This window comes from Malurus melanocephalus, unplaced genomic scaffold (genome assembly GCF_030028575.1).
Source record: "Malurus melanocephalus ecotype Western Australia unplaced genomic scaffold, MMel_1.1 scaffold_237, whole genome shotgun sequence".
NCBI lineage: Eukaryota > Metazoa > Chordata > Aves > Passeriformes > Maluridae > Malurus > Malurus melanocephalus.
This window is the reverse complement of record NW_026623469.1, coordinates 454,436-467,028: the sequence shown is the minus strand read 5'-3', so window position 1 is coordinate 467,028 and position 12,593 is coordinate 454,436. Positions and strand designations below refer to the sequence as shown.

General features: G+C 56.4%; 3 protein-coding genes across 4 annotated transcripts; all 3 read left to right on the top strand.

Moving 5' to 3' along the window:
- Positions 1-241: 241 nt before the first annotated feature.
- Positions 242-3,732, top strand: MARS2 (methionyl-tRNA synthetase 2, mitochondrial). Of its 2 annotated transcripts, none has more exons than XM_057375070.1 (2): positions 242-625; positions 2,500-3,732. In XM_057375070.1, the coding sequence occupies exon 2, from the start codon at positions 2,527-2,529 to the stop codon at positions 3,700-3,702; it is 1,176 nt and encodes a 391-aa protein (XP_057231053.1). In that variant the 5' UTR covers positions 242-625; positions 2,500-2,526; the 3' UTR covers positions 3,703-3,732. The 2 variants fall into 2 exon arrangements, with proteins under 2 accessions (XP_057231053.1, XP_057231054.1); XM_057375071.1 differs by lacking the exon at positions 242-625 and adding an exon at positions 632-2,128.
- An 80-nt stretch (positions 3,733-3,812) lies between these two features.
- Positions 3,813-9,581, top strand: RAB33A (RAB33A, member RAS oncogene family). Its single transcript, XM_057375072.1, has 2 exons — positions 3,813-6,011; positions 8,570-9,581. Exons 1-2 carry the CDS (start codon positions 5,787-5,789, stop codon positions 9,026-9,028), a joined length of 684 nt encoding a protein of 227 aa, XP_057231055.1. The 5' UTR covers positions 3,813-5,786; the 3' UTR covers positions 9,029-9,581.
- A 272-nt stretch (positions 9,582-9,853) lies between these two features.
- Positions 9,854-12,124, top strand: RBMX2 (RNA binding motif protein X-linked 2). Its single transcript, XM_057375038.1, has 6 exons — positions 9,854-9,936; positions 10,019-10,134; positions 10,223-10,274; positions 10,341-10,470; positions 10,565-10,745; positions 11,284-12,124. Exons 1-6 carry the CDS (start codon positions 9,869-9,871, stop codon positions 11,688-11,690), a joined length of 954 nt encoding a protein of 317 aa, XP_057231021.1. The 5' UTR covers positions 9,854-9,868; the 3' UTR covers positions 11,691-12,124.
- Positions 12,125-12,593: the final 469 nt, after the last annotated feature.

The window sequence follows — 12,593 nt, the reverse complement described above, 5'->3', positions numbered from 1 at the left end:
CCTGACCCAGGCCGGCGTCGCCTACACCGACTTCACTCGYACCAGCGAGCCGCGGCACCAGCGAGCTGTGAGGCATTTCTGGGGGGCCCTCCGCGATGGCGGGGTGCTCTACAAGGGCTCCTACGAGGGCTGGTACTGCACGGCCCAGGAGAGCTTCCTGCCCGAGAGCCAGCTCGCCGAGCGCAAGGATGCTCAGGGCCGCCCGTGCAAAGTGTCCTTGGAGACCGGCCATGAGGTAACGGCGCTACAGGAGCACTGCGTACTCACCAGCCGCTCTGCTCCGGCCAAACTTGGGGTGTTTTATGCTTCCTGTGGCCTTTCGTTAAGTTGTGTCGGCTGAGACTCGCCTGTATTTCAACAGTGTGTCATCTCTCAGTGCAGAAATGACCTGAGTGCTGGGCTGATCCCCAGCGTGTGGAGCAGGAGAGGGGGATTGTGCCCCTCTGCCCTGCTCAGGTGAGACCCCCCCACCTGCAGAGCTGCCTCAGCCCTGGGGGCCCAGCRCAGGARGGACATGGAGCTGTTGGAGAGAGTCYGGRGAAGAACACTAAGATGATSAAAGGAGCAGCTCTGCTGTGAGGAAAGGSTGAGGGAATTGTTCAGCCTGGAGAAGAGAAGCTTTGGGGTAACCTAATTGTCCCTTCCAGTACCTGAAGGGAGCCAACAGTGAAYATATAGAGAGCCTATTTATGAGGACCTGGAGTGACAGAACAAGRRGGAATGGCTTCAAAGAGACAGGGTTCGATGAGATATTGGGAAGAAACTCTCCTCTGTGAGGGTGATGAGGTACTGGCACAGGTTGCCCAGAGAAGTTGTAGCTGCCCTATCCCTGCCAGGCTGAACAGGGCTTGGAGCAACCTGGGATAGTGGAAGATGTCCCTGCCCATGGCAGGGGGGGGGGACTGGATGGTCTTTAAGGTTCCTCCCAAGCGAAACCACTCTGGGATTCTGTGATTCACTGTGTTATAGAGGTGAATGGGGATCTCAGGGAGAGCTGGCAGACCCCACGTGACAGGTGCACAATGCAGCTACATGCCATCAGAGGGTCCAGCTTCTGTTGGGTCCACAGACTGCTGGCCTGGGAATGGTGTTTGATTGGGRTGATGAGAGAAGCTAGCTGAACAGGAGGATAAGGATGTTCCTTGGGGGTTCTGAATTTCAGACCTATTTTGTGAGACAAAATAGCATGACTCTGAGCATTTACCAATCTCTTTACATGGGTTTTGGTCCTGCCTAAAGCTCTAAATCACCTGCCTGTGGTCAGCCTGGTGGCTGAATGAGCCACATGTGGTAGGCCCAGGAATGTGGTACCTGCCTGAGAGTCTCTTTTCTAGAAGGTGTRGAGTTACATGATGTAATCCAGCAGCTACAGATAACCCTGCTCAGATCTCAGCACAGGTTAATGCTCCTGTGTTACTTGAGGCTGGGATGTGTGAGTGTTGGTCCACACAGAAAGGGCTGTATTGGCAAGTAAAAACTCTTGAGAAAGCACCTAACATAATTGGGGGAAAGATAAGTTTCCAGGCAAAGAAACCATTCTTTAGACCTAAAACAGGCAGCAGACTTCAAAGTCAAGCATAACCTGAGAACAGTTCTGGCCTTGCCTATGTATTGAGCTGTCCAAGGAAACAGGAGTACGCATGGAGCATAAAAGCTCTTGCAGAGTGGTGGGAAGGGATAGAAGGGTTCATCTCCAACCTGAAAGAGGCAGTTGGGCAGTTCATTCCTTGGGAATTTTGTAAAGGAAAAGGGGGAGTTTGCACATGCCGTAAACCTCAGACTTCTGGTGAGTTGAGCGGATTCTGGCGTCCAGTGTAGCCTGGCGGTGAAGATGTACAGCTTGTCGTTAAATGATGTTCTTCAGGTCTTCCTTGTACCGTGCAAGATTGCTGACCCAGCCAAGGATCCCTGAGTGCCTTACACAGCTCACTCGTACCACATCCACCCACCAAGTTTTCACGGGTTTAGCTAAATGTGTCATTTAATGGATTTAACTGTGGGGGAGAAGTGCTGTCAGTGCTGTGAGCAAACAAAGTTAGTGACTGAGATGCAGTAAAGCATAAACTGAGGAAAAAGGAATACGATCCCTGGAGAATGAAGGCAGGCACCAGGACTGGCAGTAGGGCAGGTAAATTACAATGTAATTTTGTCTTTTCATGATTTTCCAGCATTCCAAAACTATCTTTTTAAGGTGTAATCTTATCTCACTCACTTGTTTCTGATGTCACATCAACCTGGTGGGTAGAAAGGTGTTCCTTCCCAGGGTTACAAGCATTTTTAAAAACAGTATGCTGAACCATCCCAGGTGCCTGATCCTAAGGAGACAGTGTCTTGGGTAAGAAGGTTCCTGCTAGTCATGGAAAGATGCTGAGGGCTTCCCATGGCATGGGAGGACAACCAAACACAAGGAGTTGCCTACAAACTCTATGCTAAGCATAGTGTGTGCAAATTATTGGCCTGTTCTTGGGGCCATAATCCTTTCCTCTGCTGCTGTCTCAGGTGCACTGGACCAAGGAGGAGAATTACATGTTCAGGCTCTCAGCATTCCGGGATCCCTTGCAGAACTGGCTCCGGGACAACCCACGTGCTATTTTTCCTGACCCTTTCTACCAGTRCGTGCTCCGCTGGCTGGACGAGGACTTGCCAGACTTGTCGGTGTCTCGTGAGCGAAGCCGGCTGCAGTGGGGCATCCCTGTCCCCAGCGACCCCACACAGACCATCTACGTCTGGGTGGACGCCCTGGTGAACTACCTGAGCGTGGTGGGGTACCCTGAGAGCCACGGGGTATGGTGGCCGTCCGTGCACCATGTCGTCGGCAAGGACATCCTCAAGTTCCACGCGTTGTACTGGCCAGCGCTGCTGCTGGCAGCAGGCTTGGACCCCCCCGAGCGCATCCTGGTGCACTCCCACTGGACTGTGCGTGGCCAGAAGATGTCCAAGAGCCTGGGCAATGTGGTGGACCCCACCGTGTGCATGGAGCAGTACGGCGTGGATGGGTTTCGGTACTTCCTTCTGCGGCAGGGCGTCCCGGAGCGGGACTGTGACTACTATGATGAGAAGGTGGTGAAGCTGGTGAATTCGGAGCTGGCAGATGCACTTGGGGGGCTGCTGAATCGCTCAACAGCYCCCAGCATTAACCCCAGCAACACCTACCCGTGCTTCTCAGAACCCTGTTTCCCAAAGGTCCGGGATTCCAGGGAGGCAAAAGCCACGGGCAGGGTGTCTGCTGAGGACTATGAGCTTGTGGCAGCAGTGGCCTCGCTGCCTGCACAGGTGRATGGTTATTTTGAAGGCTTCCAGATCTACAAGGCTTTGGAATGCATTGCACAGCATGTTCGGCAGACCAACGGCTTCTTCCAGAGACACCGGCCTTGGAAACTTGACCGAAGGGACMCTGCAGAGCAGCTCTGGCTGGACACCATCCTCCACGTCACACTGGAGTGCCTGCGTGTGTACGGGCTGCTCCTGCAGCCTGTGGTCCCACACGTGGCAGACAAGCTGCTGTCCCGGCTGGCTGTTGGGCCAGGAGAGAGGGATCTCTCTGGTCTGAGATTCCTGGCGCGCTATGACGGGAAGCCGTGTCCYTTTGAGGGGAGGCAGCTTGGACCTGACACTGGCATCTTGTTCCACAGGCTGGGGAAGTCAGAAAGTRTGAAGAAAAGAAAGCAAGAAGCTCAAGTCCATGACCAACAGCTTGTGTGAATAAAAATCTCCAGGAATTCCTGGAAAACATTGTCTTTGTTAGAAGCACTTTACCTCCCATTTGTGGTGTTAGTGTGGAGGGGTGGGAAGCCGGCCTGAGCAGGCTTGCACTGTCAGAGTCACACGTGCTTGGGCAGGTGATTGTGTGAGTGGGGCTGAGGGCTTGGGAAGCTCAGGTGGCACCCTCAGAACACCTGAGTACCTGAGTGAGTAACTGAACTGAAGACATGGCCTCGGCTTTTCACATTGCTGCTTTTTTGCCCTGATGTATTTTATGGGATATTTATCCTCTTGAAACAGGAAATTTCCTGCATAGTCCTGGGGTTTTCCTACAGTCCCTTTGCATGTGTCTCTCACAGAACCACAGAATCCCTGACTGGTTTGGATTGAAAGGAATTTAAAGCCCATCTTGTTCCACCCCCTGCCATAGGCAGGGACACCTTCCACTAGACCAGGTTGCTCCAAGCCTCATCTGACCTGGCTTGGAACACTTCCTTCCTTTACTTTGTCTGATATGAGGAGCTGCCAGGTGTTCTGCTGAGGCCATTGTGACTTAAGATGTGGCACACAGTCTGCTCATCCATCCTTTCCACAGACAGTGGCTCCCACCTTGCTCACTCTAGGAATCCTTTCTTGGGTGGACGTTCAGGCTGAGTATCCAGGAGGATCAAGCAAGCTCTGAGGAGAGATAGGGTTGGTCCTGGGCCTCCTTGGTGCCGTTCTCTTTGTGCAGGGAGGTGGATGCATAGTCACTGTGCAGTCAATGTGCAATTCAATCTTACTTTCGATTCATAGGTTTTTAGCCGGGTCAGAAGTAGCTGGGGGTGGTCAGAAATGTTCCTGTGGGGGCCTGGTGCCCATGGATCTTTGCCCTCAGCTGAGCTTCCTTTGTGGACCAAAACAAGTCTGAATCAGCCTCAACTGGGACAATTCTGTGTGACTGCTATTTATTCCAAGGGCAGGGTGGTGCAGTGATCAGACAGTGGGTCTCATTCAGTGGTGCAGACTTGCAGATGTGACCAGAATGGGAAAGGGGGAATGTGTTTCTTCAGACTCAGCTTCCTGAGGCTTTTCCACCTGCTGCAAGGCYTAGTGCACCCTGTTCTATGTGCATTCTGCTGGAAGCAGCTGAGCACTGACACTCTGAGGTAGCGGTCACCCAGTGGGATAACCTGATAACTCAGCTTCCAGCTCCTCCAGGTCTCATCAGTGCTGGCGCTGCTGAAGTAATCTTCTTTCAGAGGCCATATTGGTGGGCTGTGAGCTCTTTTGGGATTGCCTGTGTGAGCAGGAGCAATGCAGCCCCTGGGGTTCTGCCCCATGTTGCCATCAGTCCCTATGCCACCCTCACTGCCACAGTCCAATGCTGTCCCAGTCCAGCTGACCTGAGTCCCCTCATCCCTTCCTGCCATGGCTCTCCTCTCCTCCTGTGGACTGACACTTCTCGCTCCTGCAATCCTTGTATGCAGCCTTCCCACTACATCCCCGATGTCCTCATGCTGTGGATGCTGCCTCCCCACTGACCCTGTTCCTTGGGGACATAAGGGGCACATCCCCGTCCTGGTYCTTCTGATGCTGCCACACGGGGGCTGTGGCTGCCCAGCCGGACATGCGGGGAGGGTCATTTTGGTACCGGACACCTCTTGGCATTGGGAACGTGCGGGTGTTCGTRTCCCCCAGTGTCTGGTGCCGCCTCGCTGTGCCCCTCTGTCGCCTTGCTCCCTCCCGGGAGGGGCCGTTCCGCTCCACGCAGCCCTGCCGGTCCCCACCGGGTAGCTGGGAATGCCCGGCTGAAGGCACTCGGTACCCGGTCCGTGGCTCGGCGCGGGGGCTGGCGGGGCAGGGCAGGAGCTSTGACGGTGCCGATGCGCGGAGTTGCGCGGTACCGGTGCGCGGGGCGGGATCATGCGCTGCCGTAGCCGGTGCGTGGGGCGGGGCTGTGCCGGTGCCGCTACACGGGGCGGTGCCGGTGCCACTACCCGCGGCTGTGCCGGTGCCGGCAGGCGGGGCGGAGCCGGTGCCGTAGCCGCTGTGCGGGGCGACGCGCCCCTATGAGCCGGTGAGGCGGCGGCGGTGCGGGAGGGATGGCGGCGGGCGGCGGCGGGGGACGGCCGCCGGGCCCCGACCCCGCGCTGGAGCCCTACGTGCAGACCCGCATCTTCAAAATCATCGTGATCGGAGATTCCAACGTGGGCAAGACGTGCCTGACCTTCCGCTTTTGCGGGGGCACCTTCCCCGGCAAGACCGAGGCCACCATCGGCGTGGACTTCCGCGAGAAGACGGTGGAGATCGAGGGGGAGCGCATCAAGGTGGGCCCCGCACCGGCTCCGGGCTGGCTGACACCGGCCCCGGAGGGCTCCGCTCAGTCCCTGCTGGGTCCCACACCAGCCCTGGTGGGCCTCGCTTCGCCCTCTGTGGGTTYCACACCGGCTCCATTGGGCCCTGCTCCATCCTCGGTGAGCTCTGCTCTGTCCCCGCATCGGCCCCGACCTGGCCGGCAGCGGCCCCAGCAGCGATGGCAGCGAGTCCCCATCCCTGCCCCTGCCCTGGGGCTGCCTCTTGCCAAACCCCTCCTGGGGGCTTTTCCTTTCATCGCAGTTGGAGGGAGGGAACGGCGGCGCCAGGGAAGAATTCTCGTCCCTGTGTTGCAGAGATGCCCCTGGGCTAGTCCCTGCTGTCTTGTCTCTGTTTCTGGGGTTGGCTTGAGCTGCAGTRATCAAAAGTGATGGCTCAGGGTGAGTCACAGCCACCCTTCCGATGGGCACAGCTGGATCGTCAGGCACTGGGGTGGCTCCAGCCTCAGACACTGGAGCAGTGGAGGGATAGAACAGTGGAGGGATGAAGGACATAGCCCAGTGCTACAGGCAGGGTGTCTGGCAGGCAGAGGGCAGTGGGATGGCAGCAGCCATGCTGAAAGGCCGAGAGCTCACCCAGGCCAGSAGCAGCAGGCTCAGCAGCTGTGCAGTGCTGCTGGAACCTGCTCCCAGCTGGCACCGGGAGCTGCGACTGCAGCAGGACTGGAGCAGGATGAATTTGCTTATGAAGGCTGGAGTGACACCTGTAAGGAATGATCAGCCCAGACCTGGAGAACTCTGGCTGGTGTGTCAGAGCAGATCTGCCACTGGTGGTGGAGCTTGTTCTGCTCAGCTGTGGGGTTCAGCACCTGCAGCCTCTGAGSCTGGTGCTGGAAGAACTAACATCAGTGCTGTATTGACAGATGGCTGATCCAAAGTTGAAGATACAATCAAACCAGAGCTTGTGTTGGTGGGTAAGAGCTTCAGTTGTGCTTCTAGGCTGTCCATGAATATTCTTCCCACTCTCCTTTAGAGGTGCTCATTCTCCCTGCTCTCCCCAGCTCTGTCCAGCCCCATGGACCTGTGCCAGTGTGAGCTGTGGTGCAGGCTGGCATGGAGCCTGTTCGTTGCCACTATCTGGAAAATGTTGCCAGGTTTTCTACCTTAGGGCATTATTTGAGCTCCAGTGGGCAGGAGTGGCAGGCAGTGCAGCAAACTGGCCTTTTCCTGGGATAGATATCCAAGAGAGGAGGTGAGAGGTGGGAGAAGGACCCTCCCTTTCTTGCTCTGCCTGGGAGACACTGGCCCTGAAAGCACTGAGCAGCAGCTCTGCTTTGCCAGTGTTTTTCAATTGGAAAGACTCCGAGGTAGGTGCTGTCTCCGTGGGTGCAGAGCAATTTGGATTAATTTGAAGTTACCACTTCCAGGCTACAAACCATTACCAGGAGAACCCAGAGACCCCTGGGGCACCCTGCTGGTTATCAGTGTTCAGCCAGATGTGGTGTCACTGACCAGCACTATCTAGGCCCAGACATTCAGCCATTCCCAATCCACCAAGCTCTGTGCTCATCCAGCCCAGATGGATCCATCTTGGCATCTCTGTCCTTTGGGTCRAGAAGGAGTCGTCGATGGTGTCCAGGAATGTTGTGGATTGCCTGTGCCTTGCTGTGCTGTCCTTCCAGGAGGTGTTGGGGTGACTGAAGTTCTCTGTGAGAACCAGGGCCTGCAAACACAAGGCTGCTGCTCGCTGTCCATAGAGAACCTCACTTGTTTGCTGTTCCTGGCCAGGTGGAATAGCAGAGACCCTCTACAATGTCACCTGTGATGTCCTGCTCTTTTATCCCTCCCATATCCTCACCCATTCCCCACAGAGCTTCTGGCCCTCCCACTGTGCTCCTACACAAAGGGTGGCTCCCCCTCCTCATTTTCTGTTTTCCTCTGCGAAATCATCAGAATTCTTGTTCATGGCGTAGGATTTGGTGCGCAAATAGACGTGGATCCATTGGAATGAGTCCAGAGGAGSCTGCAAAGATGCTCTGAGGGCTGAAGCCATTCTGCTMTGAAGACAGGCTGGGAGAGCAGTGGTTGTTCAGTCTGGAGAAGGCTAGATGGGGGAGGCCTTAGACCCCCTTCCCCTTCCAGTGTCTAAAAGGGTTCCAAGAGAGCTGGAGRGGGACTTTGGACAAGGGGGAGGGACAGGACARTGGTCTTGAGCTGGGGCCATTAAGGAGRGSAGKTTTAGACTGGATTTTGGGAMGAAATTCTTGGCTGTGAGGGTGGTGAGGCCCTGGCACAGGGTGTCCAGAGAAGCTGTGGCTGCCTTGTGCCTGGCAGTGTCCAAGGCCAGGTTGGACAGGGCTTTCAGCAACCTGGGATAGTGCAAGGYGTCCCTGCACATAGCAGGGGGTTGGACTGGATGATGTTCAAGCTCTCTTCCAGTCCAAACTGTGCTGGGACTCTGAAAGCTGGACAGCAGGAAGCCCTCCTGCRGCCCCCACCCCATGGCCCTGCCAGGGCCACGCTCCACACTCCACACTCCTGTAGCCTCCCTTCTTGTCTGCTTCCCTTCCCAGGTGCAAGTGTGGGACACAGCTGGTCAGGAGAGGTTTCGGAAGAGCATGGTGGAGCACTACTACCGCAACGTGCACGCTGTGGTCTTTGTGTACGACGTGACCAAGATGAGCTCCTTCACCAACCTCAAGACGTGGATCGAGGAGTGCAATGGGCATGCAGTGTCCCCGCTTGTCCCCAGGGTGCTCGTGGGGAACAAGTGTGACTTGAAAGACCTGATTCAGGTGCCATCCAGCCTGGCYCTCAAGTTTGCCGATGCTCACAACATGCTTTTGTTTGAGACCTCAGCCAAGGACCCACAGGAGAGCCAGAATGTGGATGCCATTTTCATGTGCCTGGTGTGCCGGCTGAAGGCACAGCGCTTGCTGCCCTGCCGGGACACAGAGGGCTGGCCAGCGCAGCCCCAGCCACATTGCCGGCGGCTGGACGAGGCCAGTGGGAAGGGCTCCTGCCCATGCTAAGCAGGACCCGCCTGGACCCCAAAAAAGGCTCTGAGCTCCCTGCGCTCATGTTGGAAATAATACAACTTTTAATTTTTTTTTAAATTTTATTTCTCTAGTCAGGCTTGGTTTGCCTTTGCCKTGGGGAAARGAATTTTAATTTTTTTTTAGGGGATGAGGGCCCCACTCAYCGGATATGAGCTTGACACCTCAAAAGACTTGATACCCAAAAAGATGACTCCATCAACAGAACATTTATGGCCATCAGAGAACAGTGAACATCTACTCCAGACACTACTCCCTGGCACGGTTGGATACCCCTGGTCCAGAAAAGASTGATACAGGAATCAAGGAGTGAGGACCTAATTAGCATCAGARGCGAAGAAATCCCGATCCAAYAGGAAACCAAATACTAAGAACTACGCAACTTGGGACCAATGAACATTGAACAATGGATTTCTATGSGTTTGGGACTGTATAAAATTTGGGAAAAATTTAGTAAAATTTATGTGTGTATGGAATATTTTCAGTGGCACATCCTGGCCAGTAATAAAGTAATGCCTGATTCTCTATCACTTCAAATATAGTGTTAGAGGGTTTTTGTTTTTCCAGCAGTTTCGGTGATACTCCGACTCTTGCTTTGCGCCTCAGCGCAGTCGGCCGCAATCGGCTGTCACCGGCTGTAATCGGCTCGTACACGCTCGGGTACGGTTCGGTGGATAGCGCTCGGCTACAATCGTTCCTGTTCGGTTCTGCTCGGGTTATCTCGGTAATTATCGACCTAACTCGGTTCCAGTCGGCCCGGCTCGGCCACGCTCGGCTGCACTCGGCTCTAATCGGTAGACTCGTCTGCTCCCGAGTATGACCGCGTCGGCTCGGGGCGGGGCGGYTCCGCGCGCAGGCGCAGTGCTCGCCGCCGCCGCCATGAAGTAGGTGTGGGGTGTGTGAGGGGGGAAGGTCGGGCCTGGTCCTGTCCCGCCGGTCCCGGTGCTGACGGTACCTCGCCCGCAGCCCCCTGACGAAGGTGAAGCTGATCAATGAGCTGAACGCGCGGGAGGCGGAGCTGGGCGTGCAGGATACGGTGTCGTGGCACGCGGAGTACAAGGACAGCGCTTGGATCTTTGTGGGTACAGAGCGGGCCGGGGGCGGGGTGGGGCCCGGCGGGGGCTGGTGCCGGTGCTGTTGACCCGTTCCCTCCCTCCCCTCTCCCCGCAGGCGGACTTCATTACGAGCTGACGGAGGGAGATGTCATCTGCGTATTTTCGCAGTAAGTACCACAGCCCCGGCCCCGGCGCCGCAGGCGCTGCCGCGGAAGGCTGATAGTGTGTCACAGGTACGGCGAGGTCGTCAACATCAACCTCGTGCGGGACAAGAAGACCGGGAAGTCCAAAGGCTTCTGCTTCCTCTGCTATGAGGACCAGAGAAGCACCATCCTGGCTGTGGACAATTTCAATGGGATCAAGGTGAGTGGAGTTCAGGTGCTGCCGTGGCTCCCTGAGTACCTTTTCACATAGGCAGCAGCCTCGGGAGCTGCCCGTGACAGCCCGGTCCCCACAGATCAAGGGGCGGACCATCCGTGTGGACCACGTGGCCAACTACCGGCCCCCCAAGGAATCCGAGGACTGGGATGATGTGACCAGAGCCCTCCATGCTAAGGGCTGCGGGGTCAAAACACCATCTCACACTTCATCCGACTCCATGTCAGAGGATGACGATGTGCCCGTGAGAAAGCAGAAAGGTGAGGAGTGTTCCTGGCAGGCTGGATCCCAGGTGGGAGTGCCCATGGTAGGGTTTGGGGAGTGGAGTCTGCATGGAGAGACGATTGGAGGAAGGAAAGTGGGCACGCAGTGGGCACATGTGTTGGTTTAGGGTGCTGAGGAGATGCTCAAAAATGGGAGAGGGCAAAGAGGGAAAAGAGTGTTCGGGTCTGGAAAGGGAATTTCCACAGGGTGGATCACAATATTAGTGAGGAASGGGAATGAAAATGAGGTTCTCAGCATTCCAAGCAATGTGGAAATGCCCAGCCTTGCTGGGAAGGACATGATGTGAGTATTAAAGAGAGAAGTGGGATGGCTGCAGCTGGAGGAGAAAAGGTGATGATTGGAAGTGGACTGGAATCTGCCTGAGGAGGAAGCAGGCTGGGAAATTGGGTGGAGGGGGAGAATTTGTAGTGACTGGAAGAGGAGTTGGAATGGTGCTGTGGTGCCAGGCAGAACCTACGAGCTCAAGGTGCTCCTGGAATTCAGTCTGTGCCAAAGTATGAACCCTTGTTCCAGAGAAACAGCGGAGCAGAGCAGAACGGTCAAAGTCAAGCCCGCAAGCTGAGAAGCGGATGAGCACAGAGGAACCACATCCCAGGATCAAGATCAAGAAAGAGAAGGAGGACCCTGGGTATGAGCGCTATGCTGGTGGGAGCTCTGACAGGAACCCCAGGACCAGAATGCAGCAGGATGACGAGCAGCGGCGGCACCAGCGGCACTCGGAGAGGAAAGGGGACAAGAACTGCCATGAGCAGAGGGGCCAAAGCAGCTCCTGGGAAGAGAGGGAGAAGAGGGAGGAGGCTGGCAGGAGGGGTGATGGACACAGCAGTCGGCAAGACGTTTCCCCTAGGGGAGGCAGATCCCGGGAGCTGCATTCCAGGCACAGGGAGCGGGGCTCAGGCAGAGACTCTGGCCGCTCCTGAGCCCCGGGTGAGCATTTGGGGCATGGGAGGCCCTGAGCCTGCCCAAACCTGCTCCAAGCTCCCAGGCTGCCACGGCTGGACCAGTCACCTGGAAGCTTCCCCTTGTCTMTCATCTCACCCTGGCCAGGGCTCTCTATGCTGTCTGTGCTGCCAGCCACGACAGGGATTTGTCCTTCAACTGTATAAAGAGGTGGAGTCTGGGAGCAGCAGGATGCTCCCCTTCCCTGAATCCCTGGGCCAGTGTCCCCTTCTTGCACTGTGGGGAGAAGGTGCTGGGTGTCTTGTTGGGTTTGGACCCTGTGCCCACCTGGCATCTCCTGGGTTCCATGATGGACCCACAGGGCTGTGCCTCTCTGTTGGGGTGACTCATCATGGATTTGTTTAAAGGTTTCTTAATAAAAATTCCTGTTAGGGAAAAGTTGGTCCTGGAAGCAGTCTTCTTGTYCCTGGGCCAGGGAGGAGGTGGCATATTTTTTTCTTACACTGATTTTGGGCTTATTTGGCTGGAAAACCTAGAGTGCTGGAGTGGGGAATTTACAGAGTGGAGAAGGGAGGGGCTTTAGCTGGATTTGGTTCCTACGGGGAGTAATCTCTCCAATCCGGGTCCACGAGGATTCCAGGTGCAAGGAGGGAATTTTTCCCCGAAGCAGTCGGAACCGCTCCCAGAGGCGCCAGATGTGGGGTCCGGCGGGGGCTGGGGTGGGGGCAGCCTGTGCGGCTTCCACTGTCCCGAGCACGGGTGTTCCGGGGAGGGCGGGCGGTGTGGTCCCGGTGCGGTGCGGTCCCGGTGCGGTCGGTCCCGAGCGGTGCGGTCCCGGTGCGGTCCCGGTGCGGTCGGTCCCGGTGCGGTCGGTCCCGAGCGGTGCGGTCCCGGTGCGGTCGGTCCCGGTGCGGTCGGTCCCG